The sequence below is a fragment of the Ranitomeya variabilis genome, chromosome 2 (assembly GCF_051348905.1).
Source record: "Ranitomeya variabilis isolate aRanVar5 chromosome 2, aRanVar5.hap1, whole genome shotgun sequence".
Taxonomy (NCBI): Eukaryota; Metazoa; Chordata; class Amphibia; order Anura; family Dendrobatidae; genus Ranitomeya; species Ranitomeya variabilis.
The window spans coordinates 618,492,882-618,515,493 of record NC_135233.1 but is presented as its reverse complement, the minus strand read 5'-3'; the positions used below and the strand labels follow the sequence as shown (position 1 = coordinate 618,515,493).

The following is a 22,612-nucleotide window of genomic DNA, read 5'->3' as shown; positions in this document are numbered from 1 at the left end:
GAGATGACTGCAGGGATCTATGGTTTATCCTTGCATGGAGGCCACCAGCTTAGTGACTGGAGATGAGCTGAGAGCGATGCTGGCCCCATACTTAGAAACACTGACACTTATCTGCGGAGAAACATTCACCCACTAATGCTGATTTCTCCTATTCACAATTGCTTCTTCTCATAATCTGAGTTACATGTATAGAACTGTCCTCCGGTGCGATATATGACCTTACCAGTGATGTAATCCCACCCTTGGAGTGCAGTATACATGTCACAGCCTGGCGGTTTAATGATCGGCTTAGTATATGGCTCTTTCACTGTCTGCACCCATCTTCCTGCAGTGTAATATTAGGCAGGAATGCCGCTGCCATAACTCACCACGGAGGATTGTGACCCATACAATACACAGGATGCTGGAGTGAGTTATTCCCTGCCGGGAGGACGCTGATGCCTTCTACAGGACATCTGACTTCCATCAGCCACTGGCCTCTATATCATCTCTTCTCTTTTGTGTTGCACCTTTATCCTGGAGGGGCAGCCATTATAATATACGACCCTGACGGCTGCTCCGTGTGCTCGGTGCGCAGAGGCTGATGAGCTGCTCCTGACAAGTCTCTGTCATCTGCTCTTAGATAATATATTCCTCCCAATCGTGCTGTTATTTTCCACCTATACACGTGTTATTCAGTCCTCGACTGTCTGCAGCTGCTCCCTTGGATCAAGGCGTTCAGTCTTAGTGCTCACTGGCTGAGGATGGATGTAGTAAAGTATATAAAGCTTCTTTATTACAGAGCGCCCGGTAATGATATCCCCTTATAGGTCTCTGATTGGCCTGAGGAGGCCGCCATCTTTATTATAGCAGAAGTATAACAGTGTGTTTGGTACCATCTGTCTCATCTGGTGCTTGGGATGTGACATGCCGGGGTCTCCCATCTATAATATATGGGAGGTCAGGATTTTAAAAGCAGAAAGATTTCAAATATTTCTCATTTTCTAATGATTGATTCAAGGTGTGGATGAAGAGCTTTGGAAAAAAGCCCAAGGAGCTCTGCCCCGGGGTGAGGAATGAGAGTCACAGGGTTACAGGGGGAGAGACCAATTCCACAATATTGGCAGGTTGGAGCACGAATGTGAAAATGTCAGCCTGGTGGAAGTGTTACAGGAAGGAAGCAAAATGCTGCGGAGCAGGGACTACTGGAGACTCACTGAGGTGGAGTATCATAAATGCAAAACCTGACTAAGGCCATGTTCACACCTTGCGTTTTTGAGTAAGTGCAAAAACAGTAGAAAGAGGGTGGCCTTGGCTCTCTCCTCTATTGTGTATATGACAAATGGAGAAGGCCAAACAAGAGGAAGCCCCAAACCTTACATGACGGAGGTAAGACCCACACCTGAGACGTGACGGGTGTACCACTGCAATGCCTTTCTTCTGGGACCCCTGTACTGTAGGACACAGCATGTAATACTATTGTAGGAACTCAAGGATTCTGATAGCATGGGGCAATGAACAGACAGAGACGGGTTTCTTTAGTGCAAATAGTGTATTTGTACAACAGCAATAACACCCAAAACAATATACTGATAACCCACAGTGTCCTGAAATGAAACGAGTCCTTGAAACATATACAGTAAATCGACGCAGTTCTTAAGGCAGAGTCCTCAGCAAGGTGAATGTGATAGGTGACGTGGTGCAGATCCAAACACTGTCTGCACAGAAAGAGTCAAATCCAGGTATGAAGTAAACACAGGGAAGTCCAGAACAAGTCCACAAGTTCATCCCAGGTGTGGCATGAACACGGGTAAGTCCAGAAACAGGTTCACATTAAAGTATTATACTGGTGTTGTTTCCAACAGCTCCCACCGGGGGGAGTAAATGAAGGATTAAGTAGCAACACACAGTCCCGAAACAAGTCCTGAAACAAAGTTCCAAAAACACAGTTCTTACCAGAAGGAGTGAACCGAGGGTTAAGTTCCAAGTCAGCAGACTAATGATAACCTAAAGAGTGTAGCTTACAAATTCAGGAAATGTCCAGAGCCAGAGGTAGAGACACACTCAGAACCAGCAGCTGACCTGAAGGAGAACAGAATCAGAATACTCCAGCAAAGAGGCTGACACCTGACCCGGGTTTTAAACAAACGAACAGGAAGTAGGGCAGACAAAAACAGCAAACTCCATCTTAACAAAGGGCAAAATCATTCACAAGGTGACTTAGAAAACCCGGAATACTGACACAGCAGTGTGGATCTGGGACGGTCACATCCTGCGAGGCGGGGCGGTCACGTCCTGTCAGGCGAGACGGTCACATCCTGCGAGGCGGAACGGTCACATCCTGCGAGGCGAGACGGTCACATCCTGCGAGACGGGACGGTCGCATCCTGCGAGGCGGGATGGTCGCATCCTGCGAGGCGGGACGGTCGCATCCTGCGAGGCGCGACGGTCGCATCCTGCGAAGCTGCGAGGCGGGACGGTCGCATCCTGCGAGGTGGGACAGTCTATAAAGCAGCATTCCGACATGCCGGTTTTACCCCATATGTGCTTATTTGTACACAGGGGTCTATAATAAAGTGACCCCACATCCAGGGAGGAAACGAGGTGACACTACACAGCTGCCGTACTCCAGAGGAGCTTTGTAGTCTCGCACTTCTCCTGCCAGCGATTTTGTCACATATCAAAATGCTATATTCTGAGCCCGAGAGATTACATTTTGGGAACTTGCAAGTGTGAGAAGCCCTCCCTCATTATCCTGTGGATAATGGATAAATAGGAGAATTCCTGAGAGCGTCCGGTCTGTGGATTTTATAGGAAGCCACACAGGAAAATGCAAAGAGCCATCACTGGTGACTCGGTTTCTTGAAGGTGTTTGTGATTCTTGCCATGCAGATGTGTGGCACAACTCACTAGCCGCACGTACGCCATGTCACGGCACCCGTAATTTTAATAAAAAATGCTGAAATTAATAATACATTTTGGGACTGCAGTCACGATTAGCCTAGGATCTGCTCTGCACGTCACAAAATAGGGTTAAAAATGGAAAAATCCTCCATAAATATTGTGCAAATATCACAACCCAACAAAGTTACTATTGTGGAGGATTATAGAGTCGTGTTCGGAGGCTTCTGCCGATTGACTGTCAGTGATGTGAATCTTATTACTTTTTGGTCTGTTTCATTGAAAGCCTCTGTGTCCATTGCCCCTTGCAGATGGTGTGCAGAACACGGTGTCGTCCTCCAGTGACCTGCAGCAGACGCCGCCCCAGGCCCTGCACTACGCCCTGGCCAATGCTCAGCAGGTGCAGTTCCACCAGATCGGCGAGGACGGGCAGGTCCAGGTGGTAAGTCTCTACGATGTGTTACACACCGGACAGCTGGCATTGGGTTCATGCGTCAGATTAGTATCCGGGACATTGTTGAACCATATTTGATCACATCACTCCTTGGTCTCCCTGAGGGTGAAAAAAAAAATGGCAGCATGGGACATTAGACATGTACAGACACATAAACCATAGAAGTGTCGAGATCGAGGGTGCTCACTGTGAAGGTTGTAAATTCAGTGAACGATCCGTCCAATAAAGAGAAGCTTACTTCCTCTGGCGACTGATTCTTCCCAGAGAATGTTATATTATCTCTCAGAACTGTCTCCGCTATTGTCAGCGATGGAGCGATGACACGTCGTTTCACAGTTGATAGCTGGAGCTTGAAGCAGAGTCGCAGTGATTTAAGTCTTGTGCAGACATCACAAAGCCTCATGTAGAGAAGTGAATGAACGATTATTTATGAGGTTATGGAGTCTCTTCGGAGACGGACCTGGCCGCTTTCATTTTCTTCCACAGAGTCTGATAGAAAGTCAGGTGTAAGTGTAGTGAGTGGCTGCCCTCCAGTCTCTGGATTCTAAATGTCCAGAGCTGCGAAAACAACAACTGGTCATTATCATGACGGCCTTCAATAGGAACATCAGAGTGTAGGGTTTTATACTCGCTCAGCTGCGGTTGAGGTAGGCACAGGAAAAGGTTTCATTAAAATGTCCAGGCAGGTTTATAAGAAGTTCATAGGCTGCTCAACATAAGCAAATTAAAGACAACATTTGCCCACATAGAGTAAAAAAAACAGAAAGTAAACAGTCCATTTAGTAGCGCGGGGTCCTCCCACTCAGGTCAGTATCCTTCAGCAAACCCACTGGAGGACTCCACACCTCCAGTCATAGACACTGAATGAGACACTTGGTCTCCATTTTAACTGCCGAACCTCGCTCCTGGGGTGGGAATATGTGAGCAATCTGTCCCACCCATCTCTTTGACTGCTTGTAAAACCCGGCCCTGATAAGCCCTATTAACTCTCTCTGCACTATATGTGCTGGAGCCTGCTTTCCTGGGCTTACATCACCGAAGCTACCAACCTCAATGATACAGATCTCCCCTCAAGGACCTGTCTGGCTGACACCTTACAATAGTCATGGGCGAAAGCTGGAGATATTGTCTGGATTCTTTTCCATTCTGAAAGTGAGAATTACATTTCCTCAATATTCCAAACTGCACTTATTTAAAGCCACAAATATGTGGGTGATTCAGGCTGTGCAATTATTTTGTGGTTTTGTTGTATACAGTGGGGAAAATAAGTATTTGATACACTGCCGATTTTGCAACCTATAAAGAATGGAGAGGTGTGTAATTTTTATCGTAGGTACACTTTGATACTATAAAAAAAAGAAAAAAAAACCCTTTGTTTGCAAATACAGAGGTCAGATGTTTTCTGTGGTTCTCGACCAAGTTTTCACACCTTGCAGCTGGGATTTTGGCCCCCTCCTCCATACAGATCTTCTCTAGATCTTTCAGGTTTCGGGGCTGTCGCTGGGCAATATTGAGTTTCAGCTCCCTTCAAAGATTTTCTATTGGGATTAGGTCTGGAAACTGGCTAGGCCTCTCCAGGACCTTGAAATGCTTTTTACGGAGCCACTCCTTAGTTGCCCTTTCTGTGTGTTTGGGGTCGTTGTCATGACCCATCTTCAATGTTTTTACTGAAGGAAGCAGGTTGTTAGTAAAAAAAAAAATAGAGCAATACATGACCCCATCCATCCTGCCTTCAAACCGTTGCAGTCGTCCTGTCCCCTTTGCAGAGAAGCACTCCGAAAGTATGATGTTTCCCCTACCATGCTTCACGGTTGGGATGGTGTTCTTGTGGGTTGTACTCATCCTTCTTCTTCTTCCAACACAGCAAGTGTAGTTGATACCAAAAAGTTCTATTTTAGTCTCATCTGAACACATGACCTTCTCTCACGTCTCCTCTGGATCATCTAGATGGTCATTGGTGAACTTCAAACCTGCCTGGTAATGTCCTGGCGTGAGCAGGGGGACCTTCTGTACCCTGCAGGATTTTAATCCACAACGGCATAGTGTGTTACTAGCGGTAATGTTTGAGACTGTGGTCCCAAATCTCTTCAGGATATTGACCAGGTCCTCCCATGTAGTTCTGGGCTGATTCCTGTCCTTTCCATGAATCATCTTTACCCCACGAGGTGAGCTCTTCCATGGAGCCTCTGACTGAGGAAGATTGACAGTCATCTTGTGGTTCTTCCATGTTCTAATAATTGAGCCAACAGTTGTTGCCTTCTCACCAAGCTGCTTTCCTATTGTCCCGTAGCCCATCCCAGCCTGGTGCAGGTCTACAATTGTGTCCCTGGTATCCCTAGACAGCTCTTTGGTCTTGGCCATGGTGGAGAGGTTGGGGTGGGATTGACTGTGTGGACAGGTGTATTTTATACAGGTAACCATTTCAAACAGATGCAATTAATACAGGTAATGAGTGCAGAGTAGGAGGCTTCTTACAGAAACACTAACAGGTCTGTGAGAGCAGAATTCTTGCTGGTTGGTCGGTGATCAAATACTTATTTCATGCAATAAAATGCAAATCAATGATGTAAAAATCCTACAATGTGATTTTCTGGATTTTATTGTTAGATTGTCTCTCACAGGTAAAGTGTACCTATGATAAAAATTACACACCTCTCCATTCTTTGTAGGGGGGAAAACTTGCAAAATAATCAGTATCAAATACTTATTTTTCCCACTGTATATACCAGTTATGGCGAACCTTTTAGAGACCGAGTGCCCAAACTGCACTCCAATACCCATTTATTTATCACAAAGTGCCAACAAGGCTATTTAACCTGAATACTGAGGTTTTAGATTAGAAAAACAACTCGTACATTAGCGCGCAATTGAGTCTATAGCAAAGAGCTTGTAAGCACTGCACTCCGAGCCTAAGATACCAGCCTTTGATTGCAGTGAAGATCTGTTATTGAGAATGGAGAGGATTTTTAAACAAAAATAAAATTGCAAAGTTGTTTGTTTTTACAACCTCTTTGCAATTGTAACCCTTTACCATGATGAGAATAACCTTTAAAGCCAGGGATGTCAAACTCAAATACACAGAGGACCCAAGTTAAAAGCTTGCACAAAGTCGCAGGTCAACCTTGATATTTGTTAAAAAAATAAAAAACATCCACAATTAAGGAAGTTTTTCCTTATCAAATAAAACGATTAACTTTTGGAATTGTAGTGGAATGAAATATAGTATGTTATGTAAGAGGAGTAAAAAGCATATGGCCCAATGGTCTAATTTAAATATGTAATAACAAAGGATAAAAAACCTTTAATAAACCAGATAAAGAATGATGCAAACAAAGGGCTCCCAAACACAGTATGATACCCCCACAGTGAATTCCTCCTTCCGCACAGTATGATGACCCTACTGTACTCCCCTCCTTCAATTCTCCCAACAAAGAATGGTGACCTCATCACAGTATGATTCTCCAACTGTATTCCCCACACAGCCCTCCATACAGTATAATCGGCCCAAAATGTCCTTAATACAGTATAATGGCTCCACATAGTCCTCCATACAGTGTAATTGGCCCCACATAGTCCTCCATACATTATAAAGGGCCCTACATAATCATGCATAAAGTGTAGTGGATCCCACATAGTCCTCTGTAGAGTATAACGGGGCTCTGCATTGCCTTCCATACGGTATAATGGGCTCACATAGTGCTCCATACAGTATAATGGCCCCACATAGTGCTCCATACAGTATAATGGCCCCAGATAGTGCTCCATACAGTATAATAGCCGCACATACTGTAGTCCTCCATACAGTATAGTAGCCCCACATAGTGCTCCATACAGTATAATGGCCCACATAGTGCTCCATACAGTATAATGGCCCTGCATAGTGCCCGATACAGTATAATGGCCCCACATATTGCTCCATATTGTACAATGGCTTCGCATAGTGCCCCACATAGTGCTCCATACAGTATAATGGCCCCGTATAGTGCTCCATACAGTATAATGGCCCCACAGTGCTCCATACTGTACAATGGCTTCGCATAGTGCCCCACATAGTCCTCCATACAATATAATAGCCCTACATAGTGCTCCATACAGTATAATGGCCCACATAGTGCTCCATACAGTATAATGGCCCCGCATATTGCTCAATACAGTATAATGGCCCCGCATAGTGCTCCATACAGTATAATGGTCCCACATAGTGCTCCATACTGTACAATGGCTTTGCATAGTGAACCACATAGTCCTCCATGCAGTATAATAGCCCTACATAGTGCTCCATAGAGTATAATGGCCCACATAGTGCTCTATACAGTATACTGGCCCCACATAGTGCTCCATACTGTACAATGGCTTTGCATAGTGCCCCACATAGTCCTCCATACAGTATAATAGCCCCACATAGTGCTCCATACGGTATAATAGCCCCACATAGTGCTCCATACATTATAATGGGCCTACATAGTGCTCCATACAGTATAATGGTCCAACATAGTGCTTCATACAGTATAATGGCCTCACGTTAAAAAAAAAACTACTTACCTCTGCCCTTTCCAACGTTGATCTGGTCTCTTCATATCTCACAGTCCTTCCTGTGCACGTGCGCCTTCTACTCAATGCAATAGCGCCACCATCTCCTCAGCAATAGGGCCGCCACTCTCTTACCATCTCCTCAGCAATAGCGCCACTACTCTCCTCAGCCCACGCGACATCTTCTCAGCAATAGGGCCGCCACTCTCTTACCATCTCCTCAGCAATAGCGCCGCTACTCTCCTCAGCCCACGCGCCATCTTCTTCCTCAGCACGTGCGCAAACTGATTGGACGGTGCACGACCAGATGGGACAGCGCTTGTGTTGAGAGAGTGGCCATGATGTTAATGATGAGGGAGATGGGAAGTGGGCTGAGGAGAGTGGTGGCAGCGCTAGTGCTGAAGAGATGGCGCTTGTGCCCTCTGGGAAGGCTCTGTGTGCCCCCACTTGCACGCGTGCCATAGTATCACCACCACTAGTATACACCCTGTGCGTGTAACCGTCCTGAGAACTGTGGATGCAAAGTAGCATCAGCCCAAGAGGAGATCACTGAGAACGTCATAGATGTGATTTCCATAACCAATGAACTTGCAATCAAGCATCCACAGAGCGGGGGTTATAAATGGAGAAAAGGGTCCTGACAAGGGTAACACCAGAAGTGTGAAGATTCTGCAGCAATCTGACTGCAATGGAAGGAGTGGTTGTGATGTTCGGGGTATTGTTATGTGGGCTACTGGAGTCCTTACCCAAATTTGAGCAAAGGCAAGGGGGTTGGCATGTGTCATTGCAGCCGATGATACTTTATGGTAGACTCAGAGTTAATTCGTCCCATTCTGTTACAGGCTGCAGGGAATGGAGGCAAAGTGTCTGTTATGAAGTTTGGGCTGGAAACTTTCCTTGGAGTCCCTATTGTCAGTTTGATAAGTTTAGTCTGTTTTGCTTTGCCCCTTCTGAATAGGATAACTTCCGTCCAGAGGAAATGAAGCTGTTTGATATAGAGGGAGCTTTGAAATTCACAGGCAATTGTAAAATAAAGTCGTCAGAGGCTTCTTGACTGAATTCCAAATTCAGCCTCTTAATCATGGCTTAGTGCAGTGTTTTTATTTCTTCCAAAACAAAGTTCATTGGGAAAATGAGGATTTTAGTTGTTGGAAAGCCTTAAGTATATGAAGTATATACTACATATGTACTGTCTCACCCACAAGAAGTATCTACATCTCTACTCCTCACAACTATAAGTATCTACTACATCTCTACCGCCTCCCCACTATAAATATCTACTACATCTCTACCGTCTCCCCCACTAGAAGTATCTACACATCTACCGTCCCCCAACTATAAGTATCTACTACATCTGTACCGTCTCCCCACTATAAATATCTACTACATCTGTACCGTCCCCCCACTAGAAGTATCTACTACATCTGTACCATCTCCCCACTAGAAGTATCTACTACATTTGTACCGTCCCCCCACTATAAGTATCTACTACATCTCTACCGTCTCCCCACTAGAAGTATCTACTACATCTGTACCGTCTCCCCCACAAGAAGTATCTACTACATCTGTACAGTCCCCCCCACTATAAGTATCTACTACATCTCTACCGTCTCCCCACTAGAAGTATCTACTACATCTGTACCGTCTCCCCCACAAGAAGTATCTACTACATCTGTACAGTCCCCCCCACTATAAGTATCTACTACATCTTTACCGTCTCCCCACTATAAGTATCTACTACATCTGTACCTCCCCCCACTATAAGTATCTACTTGTTCTGTACCGTCCCCCCACTATAAGTATCTACTACATATGTACCATCCCCCCACTATAAGTATCTACTACATCTGTACCGCCCCCCACTATAAGTATCTACTACATATGTACCATTCCCCCACTAAGTATCTACTACATCTGTACCTCCCCCCACTATAAGTATCTACTTGTTCTGTACCGTCCCCCCACTATAAGTATCTACTACATATGTACCATCCCCCCACTATAAGTATCTACTACATATGTACCGCCCCCCCACTATAAGTATCTACAACATCTGTACCGTCTCCCCCACTATAAGTATCTACTACATCTGTACCGTCTCCCCCACTATAAGTATCTACTACATCTGTACTGTCCCCCCACTATAAGTATCTACTACATATGTACCATCTCCCCACTATAAGTATCTACTACATCTGTACCGCCCCCCACTATAAGTATCTACTACATATGTACCATTCCCCCACTAAGTATCTACTACATCTGTACCTCCCCCCACTATAAGTATCTACTACTTCTGTACCTCCCCCCACTATAAGTATCTACTACATATGTACCATCCCCCCACTATAAGTATCTATTACATATGTACCGTCCCCCCCCACTATAAGTATCTTCTACATCTGTACCGTCTCCCCCACTATAAGTATCTACTACATCTGTACCGTCTCCCCCACTATAAGTATCTACTACATATGTACCATCCCCCCACTATAAGTATCTACTACATCTGTACCGCCCCCCACTATAAGTATCTACTACATATGTACCATTCCCCCACTAAGTATCTACTACATCTGTACCTCCCCCCACTATAAGTATCTACTACTTCTGTACCTCCCCCCACTATAAGTATCTACTACATATGTACCATCCCCCCACTAAGTATCTACTACATATGTACCGTCCCCCCCACTATAAGTATCTTCTTCATCTGTACCGTCTCCCCCACTATAAGTATCTATATCTGTACCGTCTCATCACTATAAGTATCTACTACATCTGTACCGTCCCCCACTAGAAGTATCTACTACATCTCTACCGTCTCCCCACTAGAAGTACTACATCTGTACTGTCCCCCCCACTATAAGTATCTACTACATCTGTACCGTCTCCCCCACAAGAAGTATCTACTACATCTGTACCGTCTCCCCCACTATAAGTATCTACTACATCTGTACCATCCTCCCACTATAAGTATCTACTACATCTGTACCGTCTCCCCCACTATAAGTATCTACTACATCTGTACTGTCCCCCCCTATAAGTATCTACTACATATGTACCATCCCCCCACTGTAAGTATCTACTACATATGTACCATCCCCCCACTATAAATATCTACTACATCTGTACCGTCCCCCCACTATAAGTATCTACTACATATTTACCATCCCCCCACTATAAGTATCTACAACATATGTACCTTCCCCCCACTAAATATCTACTACATCTGTACCATCCCCCACTATAAGTATCTACTACATCTGTACCATCCCCCCACTGCAAGTATTTTCTACATCTGTACCGTCCCCCCCACTGTAAGTATCTACTACATATGTACCATCCCCCCACTATAAGTATCTACTACATCTGTACCATCCCCCCCACTGCAAGTATCTACTACATCTGTACCGTCCCCCCCCCCACTGTAAGTATCTAGTTAGCTTGGACAGTGGCTTCATGTAGTTTCATGCATTTCTGTTATAGTGCCGTCAGCAGGATTGTGCACAGTGACTACAGACATTGTCAGGTCGGCGCTGTTATACTGAATACACTGATACCTGGTGATGGAATCCATCTTGTGGTTGTTGTTTAATCTTTATTTTCAGTTTTCAGTTAATGATATGCTCGTGCTCCGGGGCGGCCTGTGGGGGTCTTCATGTGGTGCTCTGAAACTAGGGGGAAGGTCACTGTGGGATATGTCAGCAGCCATAATGGTGAATACCTAATTCACCATTATGGCTGCTGACATATCCCGCAGTGACCTTCCCCCTAGTTTTCATAATGAGTTTTTTTTTTAAATCACATTGAGCAGGTGGCACCGGCACTGCAGCATGATCTCATCTATGATCTGCATTCAATTGTTTTATTTAGTCATATACATTTATTCTTTAAAAAAAAAAAATCTCTCTCAAAATGTCGCCAGCCGCGCCTACACAGTGGCATCTATCGGATTTTTTTGCTTTCTCACATCGTCTCTCCATTTCCTGCAGGGACATCTGCACATCGCTCAGGTGCCGCAGGGAGAGCAGGTCCAGATCACGCAGGACAGCGAGGTAATTTACTGTGCACAAATCATTAATGTTCTATGTGCCGTCAGTGAGGCCGCCGCTGCCTCTGAGAACAGCGCTGACACCATCAGAACTTATTTGTGTCTGATATTGGTCAGAAAACTGATGACATTACAGGAAAATGAAATATTTCAGCTCCTGTGGTTTTTACAGACCTGTTTCATATCTTGCAGTTTGCAAGTTTTGTCAGTTCTGAGTTTCCAATGAGCCGTAGAGTCACGGGTGGATTTCAGGGATCTGCTGGGTTTCTACCCCTGAATGTGCAGCCTCAGGACAATGGAGGGGAAGGTGTTACATAGCGAGGTGGTTTCTCTATATTGCTCTGTTGGCAGCCAATGCCTAACTCACTTTACAGCTGTTTAGGCTGCTGCCGTGCATTTAAAGGGGCAGTAAAGATGGCAAAAATCATGAGACAGACCTACTAAGACTAATTCTTAGACAATGTAAACCTAAATTACACCGACAATGCAGCGGTGATCTCAGGGGCCCCTTCTGAATTAAAAATGTGCTTCTTTCCACTCTGTAGTCTGAGTTTACACCACTTGTTGGTTATTTAGCACCAGAAATTTGCATCTGGTGTCTCATCTCGGACAACAACACCTTTCATTAAACCACACCCCTTTCGTTAAAAAGGTACAAAACGTGTCTAAAGCACATAATGTGGTGCAAGGCAGATAGGACAGTAAGGCAGGCAGGTGTGTGAGGCGGGCGTAAGTGCGAGGCAGACAGGCCAGTTAGATGGACAGGACAGAGAGTGTGAGGCGGGGGAGAGTGTGAGGCAGACAGGCCAGTTAGATGTACAGGAGAGAGAGTGTGAGGTGGGAGAGAGTGTGAGGCAGACAGGCCAGTTAGACAGACAGGACAGAGAGTGGGGAGCGGGGGAGAGAGTGTGAGGCGGGGGAGAGAGTGTGGGGCGGGGGAGAGAGTGTGGGGCGGGGAGAGAGTGTGGGGCGGGGAGAGAGTGTGGGGCGGGGAGAGAGTGTGGGGCGGGGAGAGAGTGTGGGGCGGGGAGAGAGTGTGGGGCGGGGAGAGTGTGTGGGGTGGGGAGAGTATGTGAGGCAGGGAAGAATGTTAGGCGGGTGTGAGGGGGGTGAGAGTGTGGGGTGGGTATAGAGTGTGAGGCGGGGAGAGAGTGTGGGGCGGGGAGAGTATGTGAGGCGGGGGAGAATGCTAGGTGGGTGAGAGTGTGAGGCGGGGAAAGAGTGTGGGGCGGGAGAGAGAGTGTGGGGCGGGAGAGAGAGTGTGAGGCGGGAGAGAGAGTGTGAGGCGGGAGAGAGAGTGTGGGGTGGGGAGAGTATGTGAGGTGGGTGAGAATGCTAGGTGGGTGTGAGTGTGAGGCAGGTGTGAGTGTGGGGTGGGGAGAGAGTGTGGGGTGGGGAGAGAGTGTGGGGTGGGGAGAGAGTGTGGGGCGGGGAGAGAGTGTGAGGCGGGGGAGAGTATGTGAGGCGGGGGAGAATGCTAGGCGGGTGTGAGTGTGAGGCAGGTGTGAGTGTTAGGGGGGTGAGAGTGTGAGGGGGGTGAGAGTGTGAGGGGGTGAGAGTGTGGGGCGGGGAGAGAGTGTGAGGTGGGAGAGAGTGTGAGGCGGGGAGAGAGTGTGGGGTGGGGAGAGAGTGTGAGGCGGGTGTGAGTGTGGGGCGGGGTGAGAGTGTGAGGCGCGGGAGAGAGTGTGGGGTGGGGAGAGAGTGTGAGGCGGGGGAGAGAGTGTGGGGCGGGGAGAGTATGTGAGGCGGGGGAGAATGCTAGGCGGGTGTGAGTGTGAGGCAGGTGTGAGTGTGAGGGGGGTGAGAGTGTAAGGGGGGTGAGAGTGTGGGGTGGGGAGAGAGTGTGAAGCGGGAGAGAGTGTGAGGCAGGGAGAGAGTGTGAGGCAGGGAGAGAGTGAGGCAGGGAGAGAGTGTGGGGTGGGGTGAGGGGGTGAGAGTGTGAGGCGGGAGAGAGTGTGAGGCGGGAGAGAGTGTGAGGCAGGGAGAGAGTGTGAGGCGGGGAGAGAGTGTGAGGCAGGGAGAGAGTGTGAGACGGGGGAGAGAGTGTGAGGCGCGGGAGAGAGTGTGGGGTGGGGAGAGAGTGTGAGGCGGGGGAGAGAGTGTGGGGCGGGGAGAGTATGCGAGGCGGGTGAGAGTGTGAGGCGGGTGCAAGTGTGAGGTGGGTGTGAGTGCGAGGCAGACAGGCCAGTTAGATGGACAGGACAGAGTGTGTGAGGCAGGGGAGAGTATGTGAGGTGGGTGAGAGTGTGAGGCGGCGGAGAGCGTGTGAGGCAGAGAAGAGTGTGAGGCGGGTGTAAGTGTGAGGTGGGCGTTAGTGCGAGGCAGACAGGCCAGTTAGATGGACAGGACAGAGAGTGTGAGGCGGGGGAGAGTATGTGGGGCGGGGAGAGAGTGAGGCGAGGGAGAGTGTGAGGCAGAGGAGAGTGTGAGGCGGGGGAGAGTATGTGAGGCGGGTGTGAGTGTGAGGCGGGCGTGAGTGCGAGGCAGACAGGGCAGTTAGATGGATAGGACAGAGAGTGTGAGGCGGGTGTGAGTGAGTGGCAGACAGGCCAGTTAGATGGACAGGACAGAGAGTGTGAGGCGGGCGTGAGTGCAAGGCAGACAGGCCAGTTAGATGGACAGCACAGTATTATAGCCTCAAACTCTCCCGGTGTTGAATCCGTGTCATCTTTATGTGAAATAAGAATTTGTTGCACAACTGGAGGGGTCTTCCCACTTGGGCCATTAACAGGACAAGCTATAAATGTCAGACAGATGTGGGTCTGACCGCTCGGAGCGGCATCTATGGAGAACGGGGCCCCACCGTGTGCTGTCAGGAATGGAGAGGTGGCTGCACCTGCTGTCATAGAACAGAATGGAAAGCTGCTCCAAGCGCAGGCGATTCCCTGTCCCCGACAGCACGAGGTGAGGCGCTATCCTCAATAAATAAATCCGGGCCCCAGCAATGTGACCCGCGTCTTCCGGACCATTCTGACCTTTCTGTCCATGTGCCATAAATGCCTCCATAGGAATTGCCCCCCCGGGAGTAAATCCTCTTTACAGGACACAGATTTCTCTATAGGAACCTCACAGAATACCGCAATACAAAGTAGGTAGTAAAATGTGTGCAGCATTAGTGTGACAGATGAGGAGGGAGGTGTCGCCCTGATGCCCTCGTCTCATGTCGGCTGATTTCTGCCACTGTTAATGATGATTTTCTGCAGATGGATGAGCTGCTACCTGCAGAGATCGCCCTCTTGTTGGCAGCGACGTGCACAGATGGTGACCCCTCGCCTGGTTTTGCCCTTTGTTTTTATGAAATTCATCAGTTATACTTGTTTCTGTAGTTTGCTGAAAGGATGATAAATTGCACAGAGGCTCTTGGAAATTCTTTTTGCGCTCCTGCACCGATTGTCCGTCCTCCTGTTAATGATAGAGGACGTTCAGTCTCTATGAGGACGGCCCGCGGCTGCGATGAAGTCCTGTACACGTGACCGGACTGATAAATGGCAACCTGGTGAGGAGCCTTACTGGTTATGGTGAGGAGCGTTACTGGTTATGGCGAGGAGCCTTACTGGTTATGGTGAGGAGCCTTACTGGTTATGGTGAGGAGCGTTGCTGGTTATGGTGAGGAGCATTACTGGTTATGGTGAGGAGCGTTACTGGTTATGGTGAGGATCGTTACTGGTTATGATGAGGAGCGTTACTGGTTATGGTGAGGAGCCTTACTGGTTATTAGTTACATACAGTAAATTGTCCTTGGCTCAGTGTTTGCTAATTCCACATCTAACATCCGTGTGTGTTTTACAGGGGAACCTACAGATCCATCAGGTCCACGTGGGTCAGGACGGCCAGGTACTGTTCTTTCCTTACCGTTGTATCATCTCTGATTTCTCTCACTCCCCGGACATCATTTCCATGTGTGACGTAAAGCTGTTAATAACGAGGACTCGTGTGCAGGATAATGTGGGTATGAGTTATACTCCCTCCTCAGCCCTGGAATTTCAGGTCTTTTTTATAAATTGCCTAAGTGGTGAAGGAGGAAGGGGCGAGACCCCGCACCAAGCTTACATTCCCTCATTATCAAAATTGATAATATGTTTTAAGCGAAGGGGATGAAATTGATATGATAGGAAAGAAAGAAAGAGTTATCTTTGTCTTAAAAACTATCAAACAAGTCTTCTTACGTCAGCACAGAGTATTTCAGTAGAAGATCTTGTGGGAGGTCAGAGACTATCGAGGTGCATGCAGGTGCTGAGGTCTCTCCCCAGAAACAAGTGGCATTTGGGAAGTGTACAAAGGCCGATGGTCGGGAACGAGCCCACTAATTACACACCGGATTGCTGATCATCGACTCATATGAAGGGGTCTTTACTGAGTGGGAGGAGGGGGTCTCGTGCTGCACGGTTTCCTAGAAGCCAGTGACCAGTGCCATCGTCTTTAGGTTACATGGTAGTCCATATATGTATTTACTTCAATAGTATATGTCATGTATTAAAGGGTTTTCAGAAAACTGTCTCCTGGCTGCAGTTTGTGGTAAAAAACTTTAACACAAACTTTTCTTGACTCGCTCTCCCCTGGTCCAGGACTGAGTCTTCTCACTGCTGCCTTGGAGTCTACTATTGGCTGCAGACAATCTGTGTGATAAGTGTCTCATGTCAACGCAGCAGCCAATAACAGGCACCGAGGCAGCAGTGGACACTCCGCACTGGACCTGGGAAGGGTGAGGTAGCACCAAGTTTATATATATATATATATATATATATATATATATATATATATATATATATATATATATATATATATATATATATTATACACAAATTGCAAACCAGAAGACAGGGGCTTTGTACAATCAGAAAACCCTTTAAAGCAACACCTTCCCTAAGTGACTGCACACATCATGTGGCTGATGCCTTCGACTGTTACAAACTCCCAGAGACAGTCTGTGTTTCTGTGTACAATGCTTTAGTAAGGAAATTCAGTATTTACTAAGGATTTCCAGTGACCTATGGGGAGGTGGACTTCCATTTTATCCATCATAGTCGCTTTCATACCCAAGGAAAAAAAAGCTTTTCTCTAAAAATATTGTATGTTGCTGAGAGATATTCGCCAAGGATCGCAGATGAGCACAATTCAGGGGAAAGAGCAGCCGATGCCTGAGGTTCATCAGAAAGTTACTAAACAGCTCAGCCAACCGGGGTGGTATGGCACAATGTCTGAAATCAATCTGTTACCGACCTGGAGACTCCAGTGTGTGAGATTCTACTGCTTCATTCTGACATTTAACATTCATCGGGGTCTAGGAGATTCTACTATTTAGTAGAGATGTATATAAGGCTGAAGCAATTCCACCAGGTCCAAAGTACGTGGATTAAGACATATCAGGAGGGTGGGCGCTCGGCTCCTCTATCAGTCTCAGAGTAAAGAGGCCTCTCTGTTCTCTTGATGTTTTCATGTTACATTCATTCCCCTGGCATAGGAGGATTGTCTATGTGCCAGTCATATATCAGACCTTCCTGTGTCAGGTCATATATCGGAGCCCCCTGTGCCAGGTCATATATCGGAGCCCCCTGTGCCAGGTCATATATCGGAGCCCCCTGTGTCAGGTCATATATCGGACCTTCCTGTGCCAGGTCCTATATCGGAGCTCCCTGTGTCAGGTCATATATCGGAGCTCCCCGTGTCAGGTCATATATCGGAGCTCACCGTGTCAGGTCATATATCGGAGCTCCCCGTGTCAGGTCATATATCGGAGCTCCCCGTGTCAGGTCATATATCGGAGCCCCCCGTGTCAGGTCATATATTGGAGCCTCCGCTGATCCTGGCGCTGTTCCTCCTTCTTAGAGACCAATCTCTGGAAAGATTCAGGTGCAGGAATCTGTGTGATGTTCATCACTTGGAGTTGCCATATCCTGCTACTTCTTTTTTTGTGGCTTTATTTCTGTCTTGCCAATGAGATTCAGTCGCAGGCAATAAAACACTATGGGGCGGACTTGGTAAGTGGCAGTGTGGTCTGCAGCCATGTCATTCGGTGACCACCATCGTTCCTTGTGGCTGCCGGCAGACACCACGAGGCTCCGGATGGGAGAGAGCAGGAGGCTTCATACAATAGTTATTTCATATTTGGCCTCCACCTATCAGACCACGCTGTGGATGTGTGCAGGGTATTATAGGGGGGCACAGTCACCTCCTATAAGGACTGTACTGTTCTTCATATGGACAGAATGGGAATTGTTGGGTAAAATGGAGGGACAATTATTCTTGCCCATAGTGGTTTAATTTGTGAAGAATACATCTTACTCCAGAGAATATTGTTGATGTAGCGGTATATGATAGCACACATGGATCTGACTCTACGCAGACACCTCTGAGGTCTGAGCCCTGATAGCTGGTGTTACAGGTGATCTCGCCGCCTCCGCTTTCTTCTGGCTGTAAATATTTAGGGTGATGCCAGTTTTCTGAGATGTTTTTGGCCTCCTTCCCAGTGCTTGTAATTACCATAAAGATCATAAAGGGAAGGGGTGGGACAATATCCCTTTAACAGAGTCTGTGAGATGTATAAATAGCACCCGGTGCTGGGGCCTTCTGAGCCGCCTTTATGTGTCGGGGCTTTGATGTCAAACTAAAAGCACAAGAGCCGCTGTTGTAAGTTTGGCAGCTGAACTAGATTCTGCCCTCAATAGCTTTTCCAGCAAACAAGTGAAAAAAAAAAGACAACAAAGATGCCGTCGGTAGAAATAACGCTCGATTTGTGCGTCGTGAGGATGGACTTGATGCTGCAATTCCCAACACCCTGGAAAGTTGTAATTGTGAAATCCCAGGAGCATTGGTCATTAGCATGTATGGTGGTCCGCCCATTGTAGAGGGGAGCGGAGACCCCAGCACTTCGGTATAGTAGGATGCAGCTATTCCATGCAGTCTGTGCTGAAGAACAATCCAGATGGGCAATTTCTAAGTTTAGTTCCAAGATGGGATTGTAAATTCTTTCACCTTAGAATGTCCAGGAGTTGGTTTACTGTAAAAACCGTACGCTAACCAGGACTGCAGGTGAAGAAACTAAGACATGGTCAGCGGTACCGTCTGGGTAATTTTATTATATACATGAAAACAAGCAATTTTGTAATATATCTTATCAGAAAAATCGGCTGCTGTCTCTTTCTGGACTGATGTTTCCCTCTTAATTCATGGGTAAAATGTCTATTTGGTGAATGCAGACTTTCCCATTACTGATGTAGAAGATTACAGTTGGTGCTCGTGAAGTTCTATGCAGGAGAGAGGAGCAGACACACACGTTCTGCTGTAAGTTCTCCATAGAACTTTCTGAGCACCATCTGTCATGTCTCTTGGTAACGAGAAAATCACATTGTCTGAAGACAGATTTTATTTGTGAATGGAGAAGTTTGAGACTGAATGAGGAGTCCAGAAAGCGAAGAAGCCAATTCCACTGTTTAGATATATTTAGTTTCTTATTTTCACGTTTACTAATGTTTGTTTTTGTTTGTTTTTTTTTTAAATGGTCAATTTTCAAGATTCTCACCTGTCATCACTTCAGTTCACCACTAAAATAGATCAACAACTGAGGACTCCCATTTTATTTTTCTTTCCACCTAAACAGGCTTGTGACAGAATGCAGCCATTTAGACCATCCACCCTCCAGGAAAGCCATGAAATTCTCGCTGTAATCTGGTTTCCTCCCTGTGATCTCTATCTGGCTGCGTCTTGTCCTGTGACCAGTGGAGGGCGCTGCAGCGTAGTTCACCATCCGCGAGGTTTCTGTCTATGCATCAGCAGAGCGGTGACCCGTCTGAGCGGCCAGACACATTCCTGCCCGTCCCAAACCTTGTTTGTTGATGAGAGGATTAATTTCTTCTGTGTTTGCAACTCAATACTTTAGCAACAAAAAAGGCATCATAAAGTAAACCCGGCATTCCTGTTATAGCAGCGACGCTCCTTCTGTGAGGGTGACATCATTATTACCCGGGCATTATTCTGTGGGGTTACAAGGTGCAAAAAGTACAATGTTATCTAATATGGAAGTCATTGACCTCTGTGCAGGAGCCCTGAAGCCGGGGATCTGATGACTATGCACAAGGTTCACAAGTCTCAGTGTCTTAATCAGGTGCAGAGATGTTTGGAGCAGTGAGAAAGGAAAGAGACCCAAGGAGGGTGAGAGTGGGATACGAATCCGATCCAAGTGTGATAACTCAAATCATGAGGATGTCTGCAGGGAGTTATGAGCGGGACTTCATGGTGGACATTATTTTCCCTAATAGAGTCCAGTAAGCTCCAGATTAGTGTGAAGATCAGTGACATTGGAAAAGCTGCCCTCTGTCTTGGGGGTTTAAGCAATTCATTTTACCATGAGTCATGTAGGTATCACTTAGTATGGAGCTGTACCTCTAGAGTTGGAGGGCTGGTGGGCTGTTGCTGTACCTCTAGAGTTGGAGGGCTGGAGGACTGTTGCTGTACCTCTACAGTTGGAGGGCTGGAGGACTGTTGCTGTACCTCTAGAGTTAGAGGGCTGGAGGACTGTTGCTGTACCTCTAGAGTTAGAGGGCTGGAGGACTGTTGCTGTACCTCTAGAGTTGGAGGGCTGGAGGACTGTTGCTGTACCTCTAGAGTTAGAGGGCTGGAGGACTGTTGCTGTACCTCTAGAGTTGGAGGGCTGGATGACTGTTGCTGTACCTCTAGAGTTAGAGGGCTGGAGGACTGTTGCTGTACCTCTAGAGTTGGAGGGCTGGAGGACTGTTGCTGTACCTCTAGAGTTAGAGGGCTGGAGGACTGTTGCTGTACCTGTAGAGTTGGAGGGCTGGTGGACTGTTGCTGTACCTCTAGAGTTGGTGGGCTGGTGGACTGTGGTGACATGGGGTCATTTTTTTTGCTGCTTGCAGAAGATGACGTAAGGAATTTTTTATGTTCACCAGGACCCATAAAATGTTAAAAGGAGAATGGCCTTAGGGTGGTTGTGGCGCCGGTCACCTCACGCATTGTGTCACTGCTCCACCTGCCACACCAGTGCGATAGAAACTCTTCTTGGACTTTAGTGGCATGTACTAACTAATATAATATGTAAAGACACTTTACCCAGCTGCCATAGTGGCTCCATTCAGGTTTATTTTTATCCATTTGTTCCCCTTTAATTCTTGAAACCCTGCAATTCCGGGCCAGCTGCGAGCAGATAGAAAGGGCAGGTCCTCGGATACAGCACATCTGCTTTGAATAATCAACATAGGGAAACAAACAGGATTGTTCGAAAGAAAAAAAATTAGAAAATGAAAAAGTAAACATTGTACAGCTGGAAATGCAGCGCTCGTACCTTCATTTTCAGGAGGGAAATAGATAATTTTGGATCATTTAGAACGTGATTGTATTTTAACAAGACTCCGAGATGTTCCAGAGTTAATTGCTGAGGAAGCTGTAAATGATTCTTCCCAAGACAAAAATCCGTCCGGAGACGAATCCAGCTCTTTATTGTGATGGGTTAGCAACGGATCAGGGTGTAGGTGTCTATATGGCCACATCGTCACCCCCAGCAAAGCCAAGAGGTGCCCAGACTTATAGCTTTCATTTATTGTCCTAAAACAGCTGGGTTTCCATGGCTGTCGCTGAGGGTGATGTCTTATTCCTTAGTAAAAGTCCATTATGAATGGGTTTGTAATTTGTGACTGGATAAGGACTTGAGCTTCATAATGGCCGTAGGGATCTGCAAGGAGTCGGGCCTTACTGGTGGTGGGGGTGAGCTCGGAGTCCCTGGACTGGTGCGGTAAACTGGAGCTGGAGGTGTAATGTTTGCAGGTTCGTCGTGTCTGCAGTCCTTACATGCCCCATTTTGCTCTCACAACCTTACACACAGATTTCCTCATTGCGCCTATCTCCCAGACTGAACTCTTAAATTTTCCACCCAAATCCGTTGTGCGGCTTCCAGAGACTGGTGCTTTCTGGATGAGTTTAGTCAGCTGCTCTTCTACTCACATCCCCACAAGTCTGATCAGGAATTAGCTGCGTTTTGATGCTTATTTTTGCTGCATCCAAAACTCTACATTGTAATCCCCCTGGTAAATCCCCATGTATGCAGTGAAGTGCGCTGATTTTCTGCAACGAATGAATGGCTATGGGTGAGATTATCGTCTGTGATCATATGCATGTCCCCAAAGAGTCTGGGTGTGCTGTTTCCAGCTCAGACTTTACATACCTGGCAAGCTGCTAAATAAGATTGGGGGAGTGAATCCTACGAGGTGGCACCGGAGGCCATTCTTGGTCCTGCTCACTCTGACTTTTATTGCCTTTTGTGAAAAGTCGAGAAAATGTTTTCAATTTCATATCTTATATTTGGCTACAATTGGTGTTTCCAGAATAATAGCTCATTAATCTCTGCTAAACTTGATTTGGCAGCTTTATTGGCGATTTATGAGATGTTGTCAATGATGGACAGGAGTAATGAAATGTGTGGACAGTGTTCTGGGTGCTAAAGGTAGGAAAATGGAAAACCAAGCCAATGGAGAATGCATGGAGTAAGCGGAGAATGACTTTGTGTGCTTTCATCTGTACATTTCCATTCCAGCACAGCTGGGCCAATGTGAATATGTAATTATCTGTGCGTCCATCTGTTTAGTGCCTGGGTCATGGATGTGACCAGGTGTAAGGTGCATCTGTGACTGGGAAAGATGCCTGACATTTATAGTATTCCCTAATGAGATAAATGTTTACTATGA

At 46.8% G+C, this 22,612-nt stretch overlaps 1 protein-coding gene across 6 annotated transcripts in view; it reads left to right on the top strand.

Annotated features, from left to right (window-relative positions):
* BANP (BTG3 associated nuclear protein) overlaps positions 1-22,612 on the top strand; it is a 359,699-nt gene that overhangs the window by 184,158 nt on the left and 152,929 nt on the right. For all 6 annotated transcript variants that reach the window (XM_077288816.1, XM_077288817.1, XM_077288819.1 and 3 more), the window contains 3 exons: positions 3,192-3,322; positions 11,860-11,922; positions 15,708-15,752. In XM_077288816.1, coding sequence (XP_077144931.1) covers positions 3,192-3,322; positions 11,860-11,922; positions 15,708-15,752 — 239 coding nt within the window. The remainder of the gene's footprint in view (positions 1-3,191; positions 3,323-11,859; positions 11,923-15,707; positions 15,753-22,612) is intronic.